This window comes from Antedon bifida, chromosome 9 (genome assembly GCF_963402885.1).
Source record: "Antedon bifida chromosome 9, ecAntBifi1.1, whole genome shotgun sequence".
Classification (NCBI taxonomy): domain Eukaryota; kingdom Metazoa; phylum Echinodermata; class Crinoidea; order Comatulida; family Antedonidae; genus Antedon; species Antedon bifida.
Genome location: NC_136234.1, coordinates 9,490,141 through 9,514,001, shown reverse-complemented (window position 1 = coordinate 9,514,001; position 23,861 = coordinate 9,490,141). Strand labels below are relative to the sequence as shown.

General features: G+C 33.9%; 2 protein-coding genes across 3 annotated transcripts in view; both read left to right on the top strand.

The window, feature by feature from the left end:
• The first annotated feature begins 495 nt into the window (after nucleotides 1-495).
• LOC144852478 (uncharacterized) lies at nucleotides 496-14,392 on the top strand. Of its 2 annotated transcripts, XM_078710295.1 has the most exons (8): nucleotides 496-574; nucleotides 679-1,605; nucleotides 3,915-4,039; nucleotides 6,121-8,746; nucleotides 9,473-9,739; nucleotides 10,423-10,513; nucleotides 10,900-11,018; nucleotides 11,668-14,392. In XM_078710295.1, the coding sequence occupies exons 2-8, from the start codon at nucleotides 880-882 to the stop codon at nucleotides 12,946-12,948; spliced, it is 5,235 nt and encodes a 1,744-aa protein (XP_078566421.1). In that variant the 5' UTR covers nucleotides 496-574; nucleotides 679-879; the 3' UTR covers nucleotides 12,949-14,392. The 2 variants fall into 2 exon arrangements, with proteins under 2 accessions (XP_078566421.1, XP_078566422.1); XM_078710296.1 differs by lacking the exon at nucleotides 496-574 and having other exon boundaries at nucleotides 666-1,605.
• Nucleotides 14,393-21,224: 6,832 nt separating this feature from the next.
• LOC144852497 (sprouty-related, EVH1 domain-containing protein 2-like) overlaps nucleotides 21,225-23,861 on the top strand; it is a 29,736-nt gene continuing 27,099 nt past the window's right edge. The window contains exon 1 of the mRNA XM_078710336.1: nucleotides 21,225-21,440. Coding sequence (XP_078566462.1) covers nucleotides 21,418-21,440 — 23 coding nt within the window. The 5' untranslated portion in view covers nucleotides 21,225-21,417. The remainder of the gene's footprint in view (nucleotides 21,441-23,861) is intronic.

Here is a 23,861-nt window from a genome sequence, read left to right as displayed (position 1 = left end):
CGACCGACATAGTGAGCTCTAACTATTATGATACTTCAAAATGACCAACTTTTTTTCGAAATCTTGTTTAACAATTTTTTTTTAATTAGTCCAAGGGACAATACATATATATTTAATTTTAGAAAAACTTCACTGTGCTTTGACAAGAATATGTGTTGTAATTTATGTGGTCTTAATGTATTATATTAGAATATTATTTTTTATATAGACATTTACGGCGGCCATCTTGTTATTTCCCCCTCCGACCTGTTGAAATCACTTTTCAGTCTGGAGTACGCCCTCTAGCCTTCGGATTATTACACCTCTCCAGTGATTTGTATACTGTAGCCTCTCACAGCTCTTTATTCCAATTGACCATTTAAATATGGCGCCCTCTGGAGTTATCGAAGTCGCTTTGCCGGCCGCCATCGTCGTCGTCCGTCAACCATCATTTCTTTCTCGGTCTCTCTCTCGATCATCCCCGCGCGACGCGGATCGTGGTGTTTTGTTGTGAATGGTGGTGATTTATACTGGACAAATTTAGAGATAACAATTTCGTTTTTGATTGAATTGTAGGAAACCTATTGCTCATTAAGTGAGGTTAAATTATGAAGGTCACACTATTTTGTTAATGTTTATATTTTTACATTTACCACTTTGTTTTATAATTAACATGTTATATTGTTGTCTATCCTCTAGGTAGCCCAGGTAGGCCTAGCCTGGCTTTTTGGGCAATCCGCTTTTTGTAGGGCGCCTACCTCCTAGCCTACATTATTTATATACACACGTCGTACGTAGTGCTACTGGCGTGCTACTACCACTCCACCAGTTTAGGCCTAGCCTACTACTACTAGACCTAACTAACTGGCGAAGAAATACGAAAGGGAAGTTCAAATCAGAATGGGTCCTCCAGCAAAAGCACGAGGTGGCTTTTTTGGGGGCAGAGGTTCGCATAGGCCTAGAGGGAGAGGTGGTTGGCGAGGACGTGGTAGAGGGAATATTGATCCACGATTTAATGAATCAAGGTCTTGTAGCCCACCAAGTCCAAAAAGACGATCTAATGAACGATCAAGCAGAATGCTTGATACACGGTCACATGATAACACTGTGGCTAGGCCTAGAGATAATTCTCCTACCACTACTACTAGGCTTAGACATCAGCCTAGAAGTCCAGAGAAAAGTTATGAACACAATGATAAATGGTTAAGTGGCAGTGGAAAAAGGCACAGAGATGAATATTCAAGTTTTGCTGTGAGTGATCATGATCGGAAGAATTCTAATAATACTATGAGGCCTGGTCCTATGACTGCTTTTCCTAGAAAGTCTTCTAGTAGGCCTAGGTCAGTCACACCACCATTACCCCCTAATACATCAAGGCATCAAATTCATGAAACAAACTTAGACCTGTATTATGGTAGGTCAACAGAACCAGTATTCAGCCATGATGAGAATTTGTCATCTGCTTTAGTTACTGATGCCCAGCAGCAATGTTTAGCACAACCTAGTACTGGAATGCCACCTCACACCAATTCATCTAGTGGGGGTAGGTATGCACCACCACCACTACCAATGGTAACACAATTGAATGAAGATCCAACAAGAAAGATGAAGAAATCTTTTCAACAGGTAAAGGTGCACTAAAACTAAGTATAGTATAATGTAGACAGCATATGACCAATTGAACTGCGTTTGGGTGGCACTAACATTTCATTTTGTTTGGCGAAACCCTAACCCCTTTCAGTTTGTCTATACCCAAAATGGCTAAAGTCCAATTTTTTTTTAGCCATATAAATCGATCTTTAGTTAAAAAAAAAATGGATAGTTATTCACATATTTGAACATGATGACGTCATTAAAAATTAAAATGTTTGTAACTCCTACAAAAGATAATTGATTGAGCAAACAAATATTAATATCTGGGCGAATTTAAGTTACGGATAAGCGAGATGCGCTCTATTCAATGTTATGAGCTATAACAAAAGAAAATCTATATTTTATATTCGGGTGGCCATATGATGACGTCATAACATCCGAGAGGTAACAATTTTGCATTAATTCATATCTACAACTTATCTACTTGCATTATTATAAGTTAAACAAATTTGGGGTCACGGTTGATCCAGAGGAGCTATAATAGATTAAAAATAGACATGATTTTAACAGCATTTGTAATTTTTTAACTAAATCGCACGCAAATTGTCTAATTCAACATGATCGTATGATGAAGTGGAAATGCTTAAAAAAAATTTTTTAATTACCTGAAAAAGCTGAAAAAATATAATTCAAGTAAAAAAAACATGTTTTTATACTCAAGAGTGCATCGTACGCGTAAACAAGTTTGTGCGTGTGGGAATTTTTGACAAAACACAAAATGACATGATTTGCGTAGAAAGTTGATTAGAAATTAATTTTGCGCATCTAAAAATGTTAAATGCGCATGTGCGCATAACTTTGTGTGAAACATGACTCTCCTTTTATTCTAATTAGCTGGGGTAGCACTAACATTTCATTTCAATGTTTAGCCATTTGGCGAAATATTTTTTTAGTCAAACCTGTTTATCTATAGCCAAAACGACTAATGTCCAATTTTGTTTTATTTAGCCAAATAAATCGGTTCTTAGCCAAAATTAAAAATTGATGAAATATAATGGTAAAAACATTTTAGTAAATGTATCCATGTCAATTAGGCCTATACACTGTTCCCTGTACCTTGTAAGGCATTTAGAGAGAGCCAGGCTTAAATCATGATTTAAAAAATATTAATTTTAATATTTTCAATTTTTAATCATACAGTTATTAATTTCAAGGGCAATTCCAATGGGGGTCCCCGAAGTCTTATTTCGAAGCATGATCCAATTTCCGGGGTGGATCAACTTGGCGGCGGCAAGATTTTCATCTAGAGACCTACTACTAGCCTGGCCTAGATAGTCTAGGCCTAGCTAGTGACCACCTACTTGCATGCTGTATTAAGTAAAGTAGGCAAACACAGCAGCCTTTTTAGCTATGATCTACATATTTTGGGGGTTAATTTAAGGTCAAGCCAGATTTTACGAATCCCATGTTTTATGTATCCCTTTCGGTCCCGTACCATACGTAAAATGAAGGTTTTACTGTACAAGTCAGAAATCTTAGTGTAATTCTTGATGCTAATCTCAAGATGATGGCTCATATTTCTAAAGTTATGTCATTCATTTTTAATTAAGAAATATCCATAAATACTTAAATAGTGCAACTTGTACATGCATTTGTTAGTTCTTGTCTGGATATTTGTAACTCCTTGTTATCCAGGCTCCCACATACTGTAAACAACTGCATCAGCTCCAGCTCATACTAAATATGGTCTACTAATTTGCCTACATTTTCACTGGCACCTTAAAAGATTTACATTGGCTGCCTATTAAATATAGAATTGATATTGATTGATATAAAGTTTGCGGTACACCATGTTTGTAGTTCTGAAGAGAACTGTTGAGTTTCTTTACATTTTGATAGTCCTCAAGCGTGACGATTTTGTGGGGTTTGCCTAATATGGTTACATTTAAAAAAATTTACGTCACAGGCACGGAATAAATTATCTGCTGAAATTTAATTAATTCATTTGAAACGATAAAGATGAGGAAATCTGTAAGAATGAGAAAAAGTTGCTCCAACCAAGATTCGAACCCGGAACCTTCTGCTTGATATGCAAATGTCCCAACCATTAGACCACTGGGGCTTTCATGGTATTGTTCAAACCAATTGGTTAGCGACTCTTCAACACTCGACATGGTATGGCAGAACAGCACTAGTCCCTGAGTTGTACATACGCGCACCAGAGACCAAATTGATATGCCCTCATCTTTCAGTATTTTATTCACGAAGCGGGAGCTCCGAGGAGATGCTTTATTTTCTATACTGATATTTCCAATCATGAAATTGTTTTATTGATTTTGTAGAAGGAGTTTAAAGACACTGAATCTCTGAGAATAACTGTTGACAATGACCATTATAAGACCGAGAAGCCATCAGCATTGGAAAGGTTAGGACCACCTGTTGAAATCAACCAGCACCAACAGAGAAGGTACTGTAGTTGTAGTTAATTTTTAATGTGTTAAATATATTTTTAACCATTCCATTTTATACTGTCTTATCTTATTGATGACAAAATTGACGTCTTAGTTAACAATACATTGTTTGTTTGCATTGCCCTTTCGTAGCCTACGCGTAGATACAAAGCAGTAATTTCTTTCTGTACTGTATTGTCGAACCCAATGATCATCGGTCATTGTTCACTGAACGTAGCCTATGAAGTATTATTCATATCTTACGATGTATTGTTATGATAATTATCTATGCAATGATCATAGGGTGTTTCGTAGGGTTAGTAAACTCGTCATCGCCTTTAGACCCATGGGCAATGCAAACAAACAATGTATTGTTCACTAAGACGTCAATTTTGTGTACCCCCCTACGAATCGGTTATCCTGATTTGGCCGGACATCAGCCGATGAGACGTCATCTGGCACGTGGGCCTCGTCTTGCGCAGAGAGAGTTTCGGCGGCCTACACTATAAATGATTTAATCTTACCTTGGGTTAGCAAATTATAAAAACAACACCTAAGCTAGGAGAACAACAAAATATATGCAAAATAAATATATATTTAACATAGGCCTTTTAAATTATTATTACGAAAGGAAAAGGCCTGACCAGAATTTGGAGGGGAAAAAACATGCGAGTCGTGGGAACAGTTTATTAGAGCTGTTTTATTACGTTTCATGTCATGTGAAACAAAATCTAGGTACACGATCTTAATTACTGTTTTGCAGCCACGCCTTGTACCGAGTTAAAAAACATGAAATGTTGCAGTAAATCAGAGTATCACGTTTCATGCCATGTGACCATTAATCGCGGTCTTCTGTGGGCAGTCTTTTTGAGCGACCGATATTTAGAATAAATTTTTTATGATCTTTTTGTCGGCATCGTTTCTGGATCGACTGGACGTTCGCTATATTATTTTTATTAGTTGGCATAGTTCATTGTGTTGGATCGTGTCCCTACGTTTACATCGTGGGAAATTTACATTTATATTCGCTGTTGAGTAGGTAGGCCTAAACACACATGAAGGAAACGATTACGATTAAAAAGTATTATGTATTAATTTCACACCTTGTTAATTCACTAAGATTGATTTGATGATCTAGTTTTCTAGTTTCATTTTGGAACTAGAAAACCCAGATATTGATATCTGAGTTTTCTAGATCTAGAAAAGTCAGATATCTGAGTTTTCTAGATCTGGAAAACTCAGATATCGGAGTTTTCTAGATCTAGAAAACTCAGATATATCTGAGATCTGAGTTTTCTAGATCTGAGTTTTGTCATCTGTCAGCAGTCTTTTTGAGCGACCGATTGAACGTTCTGGTACTATATTTAGAATGAATTGTTTACAATTTTTTTCTCGCAACATCAAAGATCGTAGGCGCGCCTAGCCTATCGGGGGTAGCCATAACAAAGATCGTTTGCGCGACTATATATAGACTGTGTGTTGTATTCGGGGTTAATATTCTTATCATTATATATATTTTTATGACGCACTGTAAAAGGTTGGGGAGCGCTATTTTAGGCGCTCCTTTAATCGTTTTCAGGAGCGTCAGCGCCATGGCGCTCCTTTTAAATCAAGGTCTATAAATCAATGATAAACAATTAATTATAAAATAAATAATAAAAATGGTAGATAGTCCGGTGTACACAAATTTTTTATTCCAAAGCAGAAAAATATGATTAATTTTCACTTTCTATAAAGGTAACATTACATTTTAAATGTTAATTGGTATCTACTGTTACATAGCCTAAAGAATAATGTTATGTTTGCCTACTCGACTTGCGAGGCACCCTTGAAATTGAATAAATGGCACCGCCCATAGTGTCTCGCATTCATTTGCATTGAACGAATAGGAAGTGTGATATCTATATAATAGAAATATATGTTTTGGTGCTTTCTTTTCCCCCTTTTTCTTGTTTTAGGTTCTTCTGGGACCCCAGACATTTCATTTTTATGGTGACTCTGTTGCCTTTGGGGTCCCAGGATATAATGTTGAATAAATAAATAAATAAATAAAAGAAATAATACTGCACTAATTAACATAATATATTGTTTTTTACAGTTCAAAATATGAGTTTCAAACTGGGAACCAAATTGATAGTTCAAGTGGACCCATGCATGATGAAAAGCAGAGGAAAATATATGATGAATATCATCGTAAGAGTAAAACAAGTGTTGTAAAGAATAGTAGCAGTAGAAGCAGCAGTAGTAGTTCTAGAAGAAGCAGCAGGTCGCCTTCTCCTGATAAAGGCGGTAAAATAAAGAAGCACCAAGCATCAGTATCACGACATAGTTTTAAAGCTGAAGAATCTATGAAGTATACACAATCAAGAAATAATGACCCTAGACTGAGGGTTTCCACCCATGAGCTTGTTGAAGATCCTCCAAGCAAGATTGATAACAAATATCCCCATGCTTCTAAATTACAAGCTGTGTCAGACGAAGGCCAAAATTCAGTACAAAAACTTTTAAATGACCTTTCACACATAACACATTCAAGTTTTGATGCAAATCAAATGAAAGAAAAATCTAAATCATTGACTGAGACACTAAAGGAAGCAGCAGGTTTGTCTGGACCCACTATTAAGCCTGCTAAATCTATCTTAAAACGCACAAAAAATCCTGCTCCAATAGTAAGCCAGCCAGAACCTGACAAACCAATAAAGTCTATATTAAAGAATGTACCAACAACAGCAGAACCCGAGTTGTCTGCTTACTCTAGTATATTCTCTAGAAATATAGAAGGGTCTTTGCCTGGTCTTGATTTATTGGATGAACCATCTGAAGAAAATTTAAAATCTAACACTAATCGGTTTGGATTTCCATCAATTGATGATGAAGAAGAGTTTTTGTATGGAGATGATGAATCAGAAAATGAGCAACATAGGGATCATAATGATCAGTACAATACAAAAAATAGCACTGAAGTAAATTATCAATCACCTTTAAAGGAAAGTGAAGAAAAGTATGTACCAGAGTTTAATTCTTCTGAGATAGCAGAAGAGTTGCAAGTAACCAACCAGCCCGACTTTCAGAATACTCAGGTCCAAAAAATATTATCTGCCATAGGCTTTGATTTTGACCTTGCTAAAAAGATTCAACAGCAAAAAAAAAGTGAAGAAACTTCATCAACTGAACAAAAATCTAAAAACGCCTCATACATTGAAGTTGGTGATGTTAAACCAGATGGTAAACAAGCGCAAAACTCTAAAGATGTGCCATTTGGAACATTTGACCAGTCAGCATCTTTCTTGAGTTCAGGGTTTGATGGAGGGTTAGACACATTAATAAAAGAGGAAGCAACTGACAATATTCGAAAATCAATGGAGCCAAAAACAGCAGTCCATGAAATTCAAAGTAAGCCAGGTCCTAATGAAGCATTTAATTATAATGATTCGCATATATATCCACCATCGTCTATTCAGTATGCTAATTACCCTACCTTTCCTCCAAGAAATCCACCAGTTGGTATTGTTCATCCTCCTATTCATGGATTTCCACCAATTGAAATGCAACATATGATGTATTCATCCCATCAGAGCCCTTTTAATCCTAGTCATGGTCAATTTAATGCGAATCCATATATGCAACAATTTCCATATTATGACTATTCCTCAACTTATGGATATCAACAGCAACATCCAGAAGATGGGAAAATAAATTTTGAGTCACATAGTAGATCACTTGAGAAGTCAAAGAAGCATAAACGAAAGTCAAGACGTGAAATCAGTAGTGATAACGATGATGATAATATAGATCGCAGAAAACGACCAAAATATGCCAGTGATGATTCAGAATCTGATGGTAGAAAGAAACAATCAAAAACAACTAGAGATAGACCAGTTCGTGACATAGAAAAAGAAACAAATCGCAGACTGGGACTTGTAAATATGCCAACTGTTGTAAGCACAGAATACCTTTCCTCGGAGGACGAACTGGACCAATTGAATGAAAGGCAAGGAACTGTTAATACGGATTCTGATGATGAACGGGATGCCAAAAAACAAGCAGTTTTAGAAGTAAAGGAGAAATTTGAAAAAATAGCAAAGCAGCGTCCTGTGACAAGAAAAGAACTTGAAGATGATATAAAAGAGAAGACTCTTGAGATTCTGAAAAAGAAAAAAGAATCTGTTGCTAAAAATAAAGAGTTGACAGAAAAAAAAAAACAATTACAAGATGAAAAAGCGATATATCTTCGTCGAATGGAGATGCTGGAAGAAGAACTTTGTAGGCTACGTAAGCAGCAATCTGAATTAATAAGGAAACGGAACTATCGCAGAGATTCAAAAGATCCCGTACTGATGGAAAATACTATGCTTCAAGATGCAATCGCAAATCAGATTCATCAACTTAGAAGGGATTACACTGAGAAAAAGAAAAATGAAAGTGCACAGAAAGAAAAGAGTGCTAGAGAAAATAGAAGCATTTCCGTATCACCAGAAAAAGAATCTTCAAAATCAAATAGATTGTCTAGTTCAGAGCCAAATGAGTTTGTTCGTAAACGTTCCTCTTTTGCGCGGAATGGAAACAGAATGTCACCACAGAGACAAGATACATTGGACAAAGGGGATAGAAGCAAAGAGTGTAAAGATCTTCGCCGTTCAAGCAGAGACTCTTCGAGATATGAGAAACGAAAGTATTCCCCGAAACGTAGTGATAGTAGAGAAGACGGACGAAAAAACAAAGCTGTAAGTTACCTTAATATTGTCCCTTTATAATTAGGTTGTAATGGATACTCATATCTTTTGATCCTTTCATTTTGTTTATGCACCATGCATTTGTAAAATACACCTAAATAATTGCTGATGTATTGCTTTTGACATAAATTGTGCATGTGATATTAATAATTCTACAGTAGTTAAATTGTAAGGTTATGCAAAACCAACAGCATCACATAACTGTTAAAGGTTTTCACTATTATAATATTTTTTAAAGAAACCAATCAAGTAGTTCAAGAGTAGGATCAAAAGTAGGACTTGACTTGTAGCATTTGATTTCAAGTCATTTTTTTCAGTTAATATGAACATGTAAACATAAAATAGGTTTTCCATGATAATTTTCGATATTAGCAAGTACACATACAGGCAATATAAATTGTATAATGTCTAAACATCACACAACATTACAGGAGTGGTTGCCTATTTACTCAGCTATCAAGAGTTGCACTTAGCAATACCATATTTTATAGATTCATGCTATAAATACCTTAGCTTCCATTTGATTTAATATTGCAGTATTATTGTCTGTTACCACTTCAACAAAACAACAAAGTTTCTAATTTGTAAATCAGATGACTTGATACTAATATGAATACCGGAAAAGAAGCAGCCAAAAACGTTTGTAATTATTTTTGTGTATAGTATTAGTATATTACCATTTTTCAGAATTCATTGAACATACTGCATTTTGATTAGGTTGATGACCGAGATGTAGGTGAAAGGCGACATGATAGCAAAAGAAGCAATCAAGAAGAAAAAAGAAAACATTTAGAAGAAAATACCAAGCAAGAAGAAAGAAAACAACAATTGGAAAAAGAGGGTGTCAAAAACAAACCAAAAGAAAAGTTTCAGTTTGAATTTTCTTACTTTGACCCTGGCTCTCACTTTTGCAAGATGTGCAAAATGCCGCTAGCCAGATTAAATGAGGTTTTTATTCATCTTCATTCAAAGAAACACCTACAGGTAAGAAAATATTTGTAGTAGAATTGTAGGTGGTTTGTTAATAAAATTGTTACATAATAACAGCTTCAAAATACAACATAGGCATTTTAAGTATGGCATATATTTTACTGATAGAATATTGTAATTTGTTCATGTTTTGTTGCATATTAATTTGGAGTAGTGTTTCCTTGAAATATTTATAGTATTACTATTTCCACACCATTAAACGTATTGTGTGACTAAATTATTGTTGTTATTTATTCTGTATAGTTTTATAATAGAAAATTACAATTTTCAGTTAAGTTTCTACATATTGAGATAAACTACCGTAACTGATTGCTGCAGTTGAATAATTGCTGCATCAGACCATGTAGCTAGACACAATGATTTCAGAGTTGGATCTTGCCCATATGCATTGATCATATATTGCCACTGTCAAAATTAGCCACATAGCGACATCAGTGATCATAATACGGTAATGACTAGTAGCGTGATTAGTGCAAGAATCATCTTCAATCAGTTTGTGTAGGTTTTGTAAACTTTCAGTTTTTTGAAACACAGTAGACATGCAAATGCTGTGTACTCAAGGCTGTTTTACAATGTTAGAGGTAATATATTTCATTTTAAATGCTTTGTTTTACTTTCAAAATCTAACAAAAAAACTGATTTTACTTTTGACTGATTCAGTAAATTTTCTTTCCTAGAAATGTGATCCATTTGATAGGCCTTGGATGTCGGATATGAAAGCAAATCCACACCCATCATCATCAAAAACTGTTGCTGCTCCTTTAAAAGGTATGTTTATTATTACTATAAGTTATTTTCTATGATGTGAATTTCCACTGTTTCTATTTTTCTGTTTGTTTTATAACCCACGTCTTTCAAACTGCTAATTATGAAAAGCACAAAGTTAAAAACATCTAATTTACAATAGAGTTTGTAGCTACAATATGTTTTCAGCTGATGTGTTTCTTTATGCGTTCACAGACTTTGGTTTATATTACGTTTGAATATTTTTTAATTGAAACTAAATAATATTAGATAAAGAATCTTGAAGAAGCTTTAAAGTTATAGGATTACTTAAAATATATGAACACTTTAATAAAAGCATACAATCTAATCAATTGATGCACTATAACATCTTGAAATAGTTGATAATGTATTAAGAACTCTTCCACCAGGTGTTGATTTCATGATGCCAGTTAATGGATTTTACTGTAAACTCTGCAAGAATTTTTTTGGTGATGCAGCTTGTTCTGCTGAACATTTAAAAAGTGTAGAACATAACATGGCTTATCAGGTAAAGAAAGCAGACAATCTCCAAAGAGACAAGTTTCCAAAAAAATAAGCTTGAATTAAACAACCTCCTCTTCTAGACCTATTGTGGACATGCAATGTTTTAGTAGTTTCCTACCTTGGTTCTAAAAATAAAACCAATACACATTTCACACGTAGACCAAATGTAAAAAGTTATAAACATCGATAATTTCTGAGTTATTTGTACTGTGTTCGTACATGCATTATTGACCTTTTGTAACAACTCGTAAAAAAAACAATCAACAGATTTTCTATCTTAAGTTATCTGTTTGTATATTAAATCATGCTCAATAAGAATGAATCTATTCACTTGGCCTAGGCCATAGCATAGGCCTACGATGTTTCACAAGCCTTTGTAACAAGATTTACGTGTTCACACGCATGAATCCTTGTAATTGTAACTACATTTGAAAAAGATTGTACGTGTGAAATGGGTACTAGTCAAAACCTAAAAATGCCTAATGAATGAGGAAGATTTAAAAAATGCATCTGTATAAAGATTCATAGTACTGTACACACATTAAATTAAAAATGAAGAACTTAGTCCTGTGTATTCACTGTGCTGCTGCTGTATGCCTAGATTCATATGTTCCAGTTTTTTATTAGTTACCCATTATGTTTACCATTTCTAGAAATACATTGATGAGAATCCACTTTATGAGAAGGAACTGGAGTTGATAAGGGCTGCTGCTCTAGGTAAGCAAGACGATGTTAAGCCAGACCAAGGTAGTATTAAAGTCACCAAGAAAGAAGGTGGATTTGGCAAGTTTGCATTCAATAATGAAGATTGTGTGAAAGATGTAAAACAAGAGATTAGTGAGACTGCTAATATTAGACAGCCTGCTTCAAATCTGCTTATATATGAAGGACCTAAACTTCCCCCAGAATTACAGGTTCGTAAGTCTGTTGATATATTTCAACCAAAGCCATCTCAAAAGAATCCGTCATCTGGAAAGAAGATGGACAAATATGGTGATGAAAATAAAGAGGTCTATTTACCTGGGGAAGGAGACATAGCGGCAGCTTTCAGTGGTAAGGAGATGAGTCAACCTGATAATATGAACAAAAAGCATGACGTCAGTAAATCTGTTTCTTCTAAAATGTCTGGTGCAGCCAGTTTGATTGTCACAACAACTGCAACTACACCTTCAGCAAACATTCCAAAGCCTGCATTTATTGGAAGAATGCCTGGTCGTAAAACTGTAAGTAGAGGTCGTGGGAAACCTAAATTGGATTCAAAAATTGAAAAACCTGCAACTAAAAATGAAAAAAGTAAAGAAGCTCAGCAGATGGCTCATATTGCGAAGGAAATGCAAGCTCACATGGCCAGAGCACAATTAGCAGCTAAACAACAACTAGAAAAGGTACAGAAAGATGAAGCTCTTGCTAAATCAATGAAGGAAGCTAAAGAAAATGCGATGCTTGAAGCGGCAATTGTAATTCAAAGATCACACAATATTAACCAAGAAATGAAAACCAGACCTGCACCTTCAAATATCATTCAATTATCTGGTGGTGGTCCTCCACCTCCATGTATTTTAAAACCGACACCACAATGTGTTGCTGCTGTTCAGTCAAAAGAATTGCCAGCTGAAAGTTTTACTCATGAGAAACTAACAGAAAAAGATAGTATCCAATCACCATTGAGTATTGCTCCTCCAGGAATGTCGCCTCATAATAGTCCAGTTTCAAATATTCCTCCTGAAGAGGATCTGTATTCTATCGATGATATGTTTATGGAGGATGGTACTGAAATTCCTGGAATGGATTCTTTCATGTCAACATCCTCCATGGGTGTGAGGGTTAAACCACCTCCACCAGTTAGCAAGAACAAAGTAAACACTGGTCCCAAGGAAACATTAACAACATCATCGAAGGAGAGTATCTATGGACTGTTTTTTAGTGGAAAGTGATTGAAAACTAGGAAGGCTTGTATTGGCAATTTTCTTTTTATTTGGTAGATATATATATTATACATACAAGGTTCAGAAGTATTCTTTAAAATGGGGTTTGAATCAATTTTCAAGGACTGTATTTCCTTATATAGTACATTATTTGTGGAAACACAAAAATGATGATGGTGTTTCATCAATATTTGGTTGTAAATATGTATATCAAAAATTCTTTCCAGATGAAAAGTATGATTATTCTCATTTCAGTAATTGTAGACAATTTTTTAGGTGTACAGTAATGCACATAAATAAAATGTTTGGTGTTTTTTCTGTATGTTATTGCAGTTTTTATGTAGGCTTATTGCAAATATATAGCTTCACACAGTAGCTTATAAAAAATAAGTATATGTAGTAACACTATTATTGTATGTGTTTAACTATACAGTGTAAATAGTTTGAATGCAAAGAAACTGCTTTGCAATAATTCTGATTTTACAAATGTCCAGTAGCATTTTTATTGTAGGCCTATGTGAAATTATTGTATCTATGGAGGCAGAAGTACAGTGGAAACTGTAAAAAAATTGATTTGTCTATAACTTAGCCTTAGCTAGATAATGTTTTTTACCTTTAATAAAAGTGGTGACAAATTGTCTGTGACTATTTTACTTGACTGATTTCCACACATAAAATTACTGACTTGGGAAGATGTCGTGGTGCCTTTCATTGACTCTGGCTAATACATTACAGAAATACCATTATTAGAAATACCATTATTAGAAATACCATATTAATCATACAGTTTTTATAGCAAGTAATTCAAAGGAATGTGTTGTATCAGAGTGATAAAGGTGCCTGTGTTCTTTCTTTTGTTATGTGGTTAATGATGGAATAAGTCATAGTAGGATACATGGCAAATTTGTCAGCCAGTAGTTTACCATAGATGAATGATTATATTACTATTATAATACAGTACAGTAGTAGAAACTAGGCATTCAATTCAACTGTTATAATGGATAGTTTAATGAGATAATGTAAAATAATTTGTTTACATTCAATAATGTAAAACATGTTTTTATCCTTTGTTGCTTTTTTCTATTTGTAAATACAGTATTTTGCATTCAGTTTAGTAATTTAGTAGTACTTTGTGATGAGACAAGGGTATAAAAGAATTAGTGATAAATTATATAGCAAACTGTACCACAAATATTGTACTAATACTCTAATTGCATTTTATATTAAAAGTGTTTACTTGTTTTAGATAAAGGACTACACAAGCAGATACCAGATCATAACATATGGTAAATGTGACATGTTTAAACACTACCATGTGTTACATATTTCGGTTTGTAACACTTATTATATTATACAATATAGCATGTATGTATGTAGTATAATAATCTGAAGCATCTGTTTTAAAAGCATATTCTATTTGTTTTAATGCGAATAAAGGTTACATTTATTGTAATTGTCGTTATAGTAAGTTGTATTTATTCAGCATAAATTTAGGCCATTGGTCATTGCAACATAATTTTGTTTGTCTGGTTTAAACTGCAGGTTCAACTGGAAAGGTTATTCTCAACTAGGGACTAACTATGCGCGCAATATCCCTTACTTCAACAACTTAACTTAATTAAAGTTTATAAAGTTGTGACATTTACACACTAAACTTTATAATGCTATAAACATAAAATCATAGTAATATACATACGACTATCGGTCACTACTGATAGCTTAACCTTAAAAAAAAAAAAAAAATTAATAATCATATTAATACAAATAATCAAATGAAACATATTGACTCACCCCAGCCGGAATTCTGTTGGTTTTGATCAAAAAGAAAATTACAAAATGTATTCTACAGAAGGTACCTATGCTTAGCATCATTAGACGACCGAAACATAGGCCGCTACTACAAGTTGCAATAATTATTATTAGTAGTAATAACATATTGTATAATACTGTACTGTAGTATTTCAAACAATCTACCCTCCGATTAATAATGGAACGATCCATTTGATAATCTGAGTTTTGTAGATCTAGAAAACTCCGATAGATCTGAGTTTTCTAGACGCAACTTTCAGCATTAAAAGAATTTCAAATTAACATACCTCATCACTATATATGACTTTTTTACACCTTAAAATAATTAAACCTCTTGGATTTATTGTTCGCTCTTAATGGTCTGCTTTGAACTATCATATTTTAATTTCAAGTCGTTATTTTGCCTCTTTGGTCAGTATATCAATTGGCTTATTCTGTTAAACGTTAATCTCTTACTTTTACCATTAACTTCAGTAACTCAGTTCAGGTGGAGACGTAAAAACACATAGACTAAGACTATATTTTGGTGTATATCAAAAGTCTTTTATGATAATATTTTCTAAACGTAAAATTTCAAATTCTTTAAATGAACAAATGTACATTGATAATAAAATGATCGAACGAGTTATTGAAACACAATTTTTAGGAGTAACCATTGATGCCTCTTTGACTTGGAAACTACACATAAATAAGATCAGTAATCTAGTTTCCAGAAATGTTGGAATATTGAACAAATTAAAACATATCTTCCCTCAAAAAACCTTATTAACCCTTTATAATACTTTAGTTTTGCCTTACCTTTCTTTTGCCAATTTATGTTGGGCAATTACTCTAGATAACTTTGATACGTTATGCCCCTGGACAAGTCTAGAGAAACCCCAAATAAACCGCCTTTTTAAACTACAAAAACGTGCACTTATCTTAATTCTTTTTTTTTGTATCAATGAAAACCCATATTTTCATCCAATTAAAAATAATGTCACAATCAGGAAACAGTATTTTAAATGACATCACTCATAGAAAGATGGTTTCATTGAATCTTTAAATCCCGTTACAGTTACATCATAGAAGCAAATTAACCCTAACCCTAACACATAATATTACAATTGTAATTCATCAAGTCATCTAATCCCAAATAAAAAATAGTATTTTGTCACATATTTAAAAATGTTCCAGTTGGATTGATTGGATCTCGAAACCTCTATACATGTCTCAATAGCGAATGTTATATTAATCTACTTAAGAATTACAATTGGGCCTCATCCAATCAGAAAACACCATTTTGTTACGTCATACCAATTTTTAAAAAGTTCCATTGAACACTACGCGTCTAAAAACCCCGTAGACCCTTTAAAAAATAACTTAAAATCAGTATTTATTTACGGCGTATAGACGTTTGGCGCACACACACAAACACACACACACACCAATTCTGACTCACCGTGCGGCGACTTATATTTAATTTTCTATTTTGCATCTCCCCTCTTACGACCGAGAGGTTGAATCATTACGGTTGCGACGAACGTAAAGCAGAAAGCGGTGTTGAATCGTCTACATACGGCACCGTGGTTACGTCGTCGGTTCCTTCCCACAGTGTGATGACACGCAATGAATATTGCGTCGATCTGGAAACCACTTTCAGCTCTTAAATATAGCTCGGGCCAAATTTGACAGTTCGTCCCAATAACTTACCGTTACGAAACTTTACTTTATATCTTTTTATTGTCAAAATCTAAAATAAAAAAAAATAATATATTACAAATTCAAATGTTTTGTCAAAAGGCCAGATAAACGCAGCGAATAGGCCTACTTATAAATAGATCGTTACAACCCCCAGATTTCTTGCGATACATTATCTGATTTTTAATGATAAAATTACATTTTGTGAAGTTATTTTTGCTGTATTTTTACTTCTTTTACATTTTGTGGGTATGAATTATTAATATTTTTGAAGTACACTATTAATTTTAATATTTCTTGGTATATGTCCTCCCGTTCGTCCGTCGCCGTGCGAATAGCGTGATGCCACATGGGCGTAGTCAAACTAGTTTGATACCGTAGATGGAGATTAATGAAGATGTTGACCAAATATAAACAGCAAATACCCTTTTGTACCTTTGACTCAATAATGTGAGAGCTAATTTGTTATGTCAATTATTGTTCAAAGCATAGGTGATATACTGAAATTTATTTAATTTGAAACGATAAAGATGAGGAAATCTGTGAGAATGAGAAAAAGTCGCCCCAACTGAGATTCGAACCTGGAACCTTTTGCTTGATATAAGATGTCCTAACCATTAGACCACTGGGGTTTCATGGTATTGTTCAAACTCGATTGGATAGCGACTCTTTATATTTTCGGCGTGGTACGACGGAATAGCACCAGTCTTTTATTAATCAAACTTTACCTTGAAATGTTCTGAAGTTTGCAATGTTTTAATCAGCAGCTTGAAAAACTTCACTTATTGTCCGGTGGCAGGAGGGTGGGGTTCTGGAGGATGGGTTGTATCACCACCCGAAAGGGGACAAATTGCCATCCAACTTGTCTAGACCAAAATTGTTCGTAGATTACGAATCTGGAAGGTAATCGATCAGGATAGGACGCGTTTTCGAGATATAAGGGGTACAAGTTCAAAATTGACCAATTACAACAATGTATTATGTATTATAACAAATTTATTGAAGCACAATTTTGTCTTTTATTACATGTTTATGATTACCTTGACCTTTTATTGCAAAGATTGGTCAGAACTTGGTTGCAGGCCTACAATACTCATTTTGCTTTGTAAAGTTTACGGATTAGTTTCATTGGTTTTTCACAGGCGCCTTGAGCACTTTAGTGGATAAGCGTCTAACAAATCTTACTAAAATTATTGGTTATCACTTTTTTCATCCCCATTCTAATCAGAACATAATTTATAGTTCAACTTACGTCCAGAATATGTACATACCAACCTCAGTGAAGATAAATCTGGAACCCATGTCCATAAATGATTTTCTGGACTATCCAAACACTAACCAGGGCATATTCTTGCATTGCTTTGCTATATCATTAAAATGATTCTAAAAGAGATAATTAACTCTGACTTTTGTTGTAGAGCGCACATGTTTCACAATCATTCCAAGCATTGTTTTTTTTTATATATTAGTTGACATTGACTTGGTTCTATTAGTTTCCGATCCTTTTAATTATTTTATCCTAATAGTCTATTGTTTTTCAATAGGCCCTACTATATAATCTTTTATTATGAATAAGCTTAAATTGAAATCAAAATATCTTATGTTCGTTAGATAGACGCATAAAGAATTAAAGAGAATCAGATGAGTTTATTTCTCCTGACATCATACTGCTAACTTTGAACAGTATATTATATACACAACCCTTTCTTTCTCTTCAGAACACAACATTTGTACTACATTATGCACAGTAAAACTATCTGTAGCTAGCAACCATATCGAGACTGATATAAAAACTGTGGTCTGTCTGTGTTGAGTGAGTTGTGGATTCCAGAGCCAATAAAAGTAAAAATCTAAAGCATTTCGTCTCTTACGAAAGGTATTCATTGAAACATACAGTATTTGCAGAACTTGACAATGAAAAGACAAACACATAGTGACGAGTCCAAGATCATTAAATAGAAAGAGATGGGGATCAGTGAATGGCCAGAGTCCTAGAAATTGTGAATTGAAATGGTGAAGTAAACTACTTTTGCATTGTCGAAATTAAAGATGGGGGGGGGGGGGGGGATTGGGTGGGCTGGGCCACCTGGATCTGCCTATGCCATATCCTGTGGATGAATTGGTATTCTCTGATTCTGAGGAATAGTAGTTTTTTGTCCAAAAACGAACATTGTAGCCCTAATAAATGCAAATGTGTAGTGGCAAATCATTGAAGGTCATTGTAACATTTTAACATCATAACATTTTAACAGTCATATAATATTAATTTTATTATTTATTTTATAGTATTATAATACATTAAAAATAATGCGTACCCTACTAGAAAGAATATAAAAAATACCATAACTTCACTGATCAAATAACGTGATTACATTTATGACCATCGATCTCAATAAATTGGTTATAAAACATATATATATAATACATAATCACTTGCACTGATGAAGGGCTAGTGTTGCCCGAAAGCTCTGCTAACTTTTCTGGCTGTTTTACTTTTTTTTTTTTTTATTTAATTTGCCTTTGGATTTATATATAATGCATATTGTTATAATTGGTCAATTTTGAACTTTGACCCCTTTTATCTCGAAAACACTTCCTATTCTGATCGAAGTCTTTTGATTAATTGCAGTATTATAATTATATTAATCAAAATTATAATGAAATAACATAACTTTACTGATCAAATAATTTGATTATTTGTAAAACTATCGATATCATAGTTTGGACAACTTTGAATTTATTTGGAAACTAACTAATAGGCATAGTAAAATCTTGACCTTTGACCTTTTGTCTGATGAAATGATGTATTCGCTCTTTTACATTGCGTAGGCTATGATTAATTAACAGGATGAGAAAACATCCAATTTTTGTTAAATATTAGTTTTTGTTTGGTTTTATAGGTACGTTCTACGATTGGTCGATATTGACCTTTAATCACAAAGGATTTTTTTTCATAATGTGATTGAATAGACACCTATAATCATAAAAATGTAATAAAAGACCAAATTGTGCTTCAATAAATTGGTTATAATACATATACATAATACATTGTTGTAATTGGTCAATTATCACTTGTTAACACATGTCTGGTTTACATCTGAAAAGATATGAAGGCTGTCTATTTATAAAAAATTTAAAACATCTACACCCGACTTTGACCCCTTATTGTTGATTCCATTGTAACCTGGATTTAAAGCTCGGGAATATACAGAAATAATAACACAGAAACTACGGGAAATTAAAGAACAACGTGTGGTTTATTTTTCACTGAATCATCTCACGAGGTTTCACCAGAGAAGAGACCCGCGCATAGTTACAGTATGACACGTCAAAGGTGCATTACATATGAGGGGATAACTTAACACTTATATCATGGAGCTATAAAATTAGCTATCTAATTTTATAGCTCCATGCTTATATCTCGAAAACGCTTCCTATCCTGATCGATTACCTTCCAGATTCGTAATCTACAAACAATTTTGGTCTAGAAAAGTTGGATGGCAATTTGTCCCCTTTCGGGTGGTGAAACAACCCCATTGCTATATTAAATGTCGTGGATTGTCGGAGCCAATTGGTATTAACGTATACGGCCATAATGCGTTGAAACACCGGTTCTCGTCAGATCACCGAAGTTAAGCAACGTTGGGCCCGGTCGCGTTATATGGATGGGAGACCATCTAGAAATATATATACCGGAGAGTGATGGTAATGATAATATCGGACTAGCATGTGATAGGCATGGATTCGAGGTTATCTATACCATACTAATTGCATCATTAGGCCAGATGCTTTACTCTGGTGGATGGATCACCTTCATTCAATATGGTGTAAAAAAACCCCGTAAAGCTCAAGCTTTGCTCGAAATGTTAATGTCAAAATCAGCGCGTGAATCTAAACTATTTTAGTGGTTTTATTTTAAAAATTAAGATTTTTGGGTATTTTTGGCCTGTATTTGGTGACCATTAACCCAAAATTAAGCAATAATTGAAATTTTATTTTTACTGCCTAAAATGGTTAATAACAGATACAAATTTCATGCAGTATCAAAACCGTTGCTTTTTTCTAGAAAACATAAAAGCGAATTTATAACTGTTTTTGCTCATTTTCCAGTTTCTCCCAGTTTCCGTGGTTACAAGATACTATTAAAATTTACCAAATATAAAATTATCAGTGGATTTATATAATTTAAGATGTCTTCTTCCTTATAAAATATTAAAAAGTTTGGATTGTCACATTTACCATTTGGACTTTTATTGGCACACTTTGAATTGATTCTGGCTCACTGTTCGTCGTATGAAATGGTAAAAGAGCCATATGAAATGGTAAAAGTGCCGAACGTAATGATAAAAGTGCCGAACGTAATTGTAAAAGAGCCGTATATAAAATGGTGAAAGAGCCAAAATGGTAAAGGGTCGAATGATAAAAGAGCCGAAGAAGGCAGAAACGGCGTTCCATAATATCCGTCCAAACATTTGTACTAGCTATACTAAAAAGCGGAAGTACGATTTCCACGTGAATAATTAGCAATAACGGCATTGATTGAATGAACAACAGTGTACTGACCCCCGTCGTACTAACTGTCTATAAATGGACATTCATGTTGATTAAATTATCTAGAAACAATATGTACCTATTAAAACTTTGTAATTTTTGTGAAATTAAAGAGTACTGACTTGACTGATTTCAAACTAATTACTAGATGAATAATTAACAGATAGTATTTTGTTTTAGTGTATTTCTATGGAACTACTTTTTATTTCCAGTGAATTTTCCCGGTATAACTGTGTGACGAGGCATTTTATTGCTTCCGCTCTGTGCATGATAAGTATACATCGAAAATGTCTGACTGCTGCTAATAAGTAAAGAGAGTGCGAGAAAGACCAGGATTGACTTAAAAAAAATTGACATTTGTTGATCGGAAGATGGACAAACCCGAAGAATATGGATAAATATTAACTAAGGAACTATACTAAAGCAACATTCTTAATAATGGAGGATAGGTTAACAGACGAGTAAGTAGGGCCTACTACTACTAGGCTAGGCTAGGTGTAACTTTCTTTTTCTGGTCTAAAAAAAACTTTTCATGCATTTAATAATAGGCCTAGGGGCCTAGCCTATAGGGCCTAGGCAATGCCCAGCCCCAAGCTAGGCCTAGCCTCCTACCTAGCATAGTCTTGCCCGGATCCGTCCAGCCTACTACTACTATAGCCTACTAATACTATGAATACTACTTGCCTAGGCCTAGAGTAGAGGATCCGAGTAGAGGGACATATATTTTTCAATTTATCTTTCAGCATTTGAATAGGCTAGTGTTCAGTTTGGAAGAGTATAGCCTAGGCCTAGCCTATAATCTTTTTAAACTTTAAATCAACAAAATAAGGTGTAAAATTGAACCGTCACTAGGCTTAGGGCGCAAAAACTATAAATGTACACAATTGCTAAAACATTTTGACAAACTTTTTTATAATTTTAATAAATGCTTACAAATATAACTGTAATGATTTAGTGTCGCCAAAAACAACAACTAAATTCATACCTTGAAGGGGCCTTGATTACCTAGGCCTTCAAGGATCGGTAGTTTTTTGGCTCTCGACGCCTTCAATGTTTTGTTTATATTTCACATTTTTTCAATAAAAAATTTTGTTATACATTACTAGGGCCTAGCCTATATTAAGGATAACGATGGAAAATTAAAAGTTGTTATTTTTCAACCAATTTAAACAATCTGTTAGTATTTTATATCAATATTCCAATAAAGAAAGAATTACGAAAATCTGACTCATAGTTTTCGAAATATAGGGTCTAAACCATCGCCGAAAATGATCGTTTTTAGCCATGAACGATGTAAACAAATTGCGCCCTCAGTCGACAATTGTATGAACTACGCCATTTTTCGCTAAAATAATTACATATAATTATGTTTTATAGTAATTTATTTTATATATCAACATTGGAAATAACAATAAAATATGTTATTAATGTTTATAAAATATATAAAGTCGTTTATTTAACGGAATTCGTATAAATTAATTGCTCTAAATTTGTGTAGTAACGATCAGTACAGAGAGACCATATGACTTCACGGTACACGCGAAAGAAAACATTCCGCTGTGGGTGATTCGCGTCCACCAATCAAATAGCCAGAATCCCAAATCATTCAACCGTGAGCTCTGCCAATCGCGGGAAAGCTCAGCTTTGATTGCCTTACGATGACATCATATCACAAAATGATGGTTTTGTAGTTGAGCCTCACATAATTTTCACAATTGTGTGATTTTTCTCTAAAAGATTTGAATAATAAAGGTTTCATATCGAGAAAAAACCGATTTTTGGCACTTAAAAATATTTCTCAGAGAAAAAAGCACATGGCATGTAGAACTATATTATCTTGGCGTAGGAAGACCTACAAATCCCAGGTCATGAGAGGCTCAACTACAAAAACAAGGTTGAATAGGGTACGGTCACTGGACCGTTCAAAGGTTTTTGAGTAAACAATCTACCGTATATGGTAGATAATACGCTAGATAATACGATATTTTAACTACATTTTTTACATGTTTGGTTGGATGTAATAGAAATAAAAAATAGTTGATCTGATGGAATGATATGTAAATAAACAAATACTCAAAAGAATTATGTTTACAGTTCAATTATTTTCAGAATAATAATACATAAAAATGTGTTTAGCAATGGACAAATGATCGCGTCAATGACATAGCGCGCATGGTAACGTATGCGGAATTGAATCGTGGCAATAACAATGGAGTCAACTCTCGGTAACCCTAATACTATTATAATCGTTTTATTCTTTATACTGTATCTACAAAAAATTATTTATAATATTTGGTTTTTATAGAGATATTGAATTACTTTAAAAAATGCGATCCACTAATTAATTTAGTGATTAATTACATGTTTTTATATATAGTGCCACCTACTGTCTGATTGCATTTTCGTTCTTGGTATTTGAAGCCCTATATCAGCCAAATCCATGTGCAGTGGCCATTTTTTTAAACCAACTATTAAAATCAAATTTTGGTTAACTTTTACACATTTTTAATAATTTTGGTGTAGATTGTATAGACCGAGTATTGACCTTAATGTTCTTTAAAAACCCCAAATCACGTGTGACCTTGAACTTGACCTCAAATAAATTACTGGTTTCAGGAGCGATATTCATGGAAATTTGTAATTTTTTTTGTTACCCAGCGACGTGACATCGATAATGAATAATTCATGAGGAAAAATTATTTGATTGGTTGAAATTTTATACATATTCATAAGTAAACAGTATCAGGTGGCCGATTACCAGAACTTGCTGCATACCACGCCCCGCCCCCTACAGTATGGTTTGTTTACATAGGAATCCCTACCCTGCATTTGTGACCTTGTACACAAATAGTCACTGAGTGAAAAATACTAATAAAACACAA

What these genes read in the sequence shown, in the direction of transcription:
- LOC144852478 (XM_078710295.1), top strand. Translation starts at nt 880, where the DNA reads ATGGGTCCTCCAGCAAAAGCACGAGGTGGCTTTTTTGGGGGCAGAGGT. An exon ending in TGAAGAAATCTTTTCAACAG is followed by an intron (nt 1,606 to 3,914) that starts GTAAAGGTGCAC and finishes TTGATTTTGTAG; the next exon opens with AAGGAGTTTAAAGACACTGA. An exon ending in TGTTGCTGCTCCTTTAAAAG is followed by an intron (nt 10,514 to 10,899) that starts GTATGTTTATTA and finishes CTCTTCCACCAG; the next exon opens with GTGTTGATTTCATGATGCCA.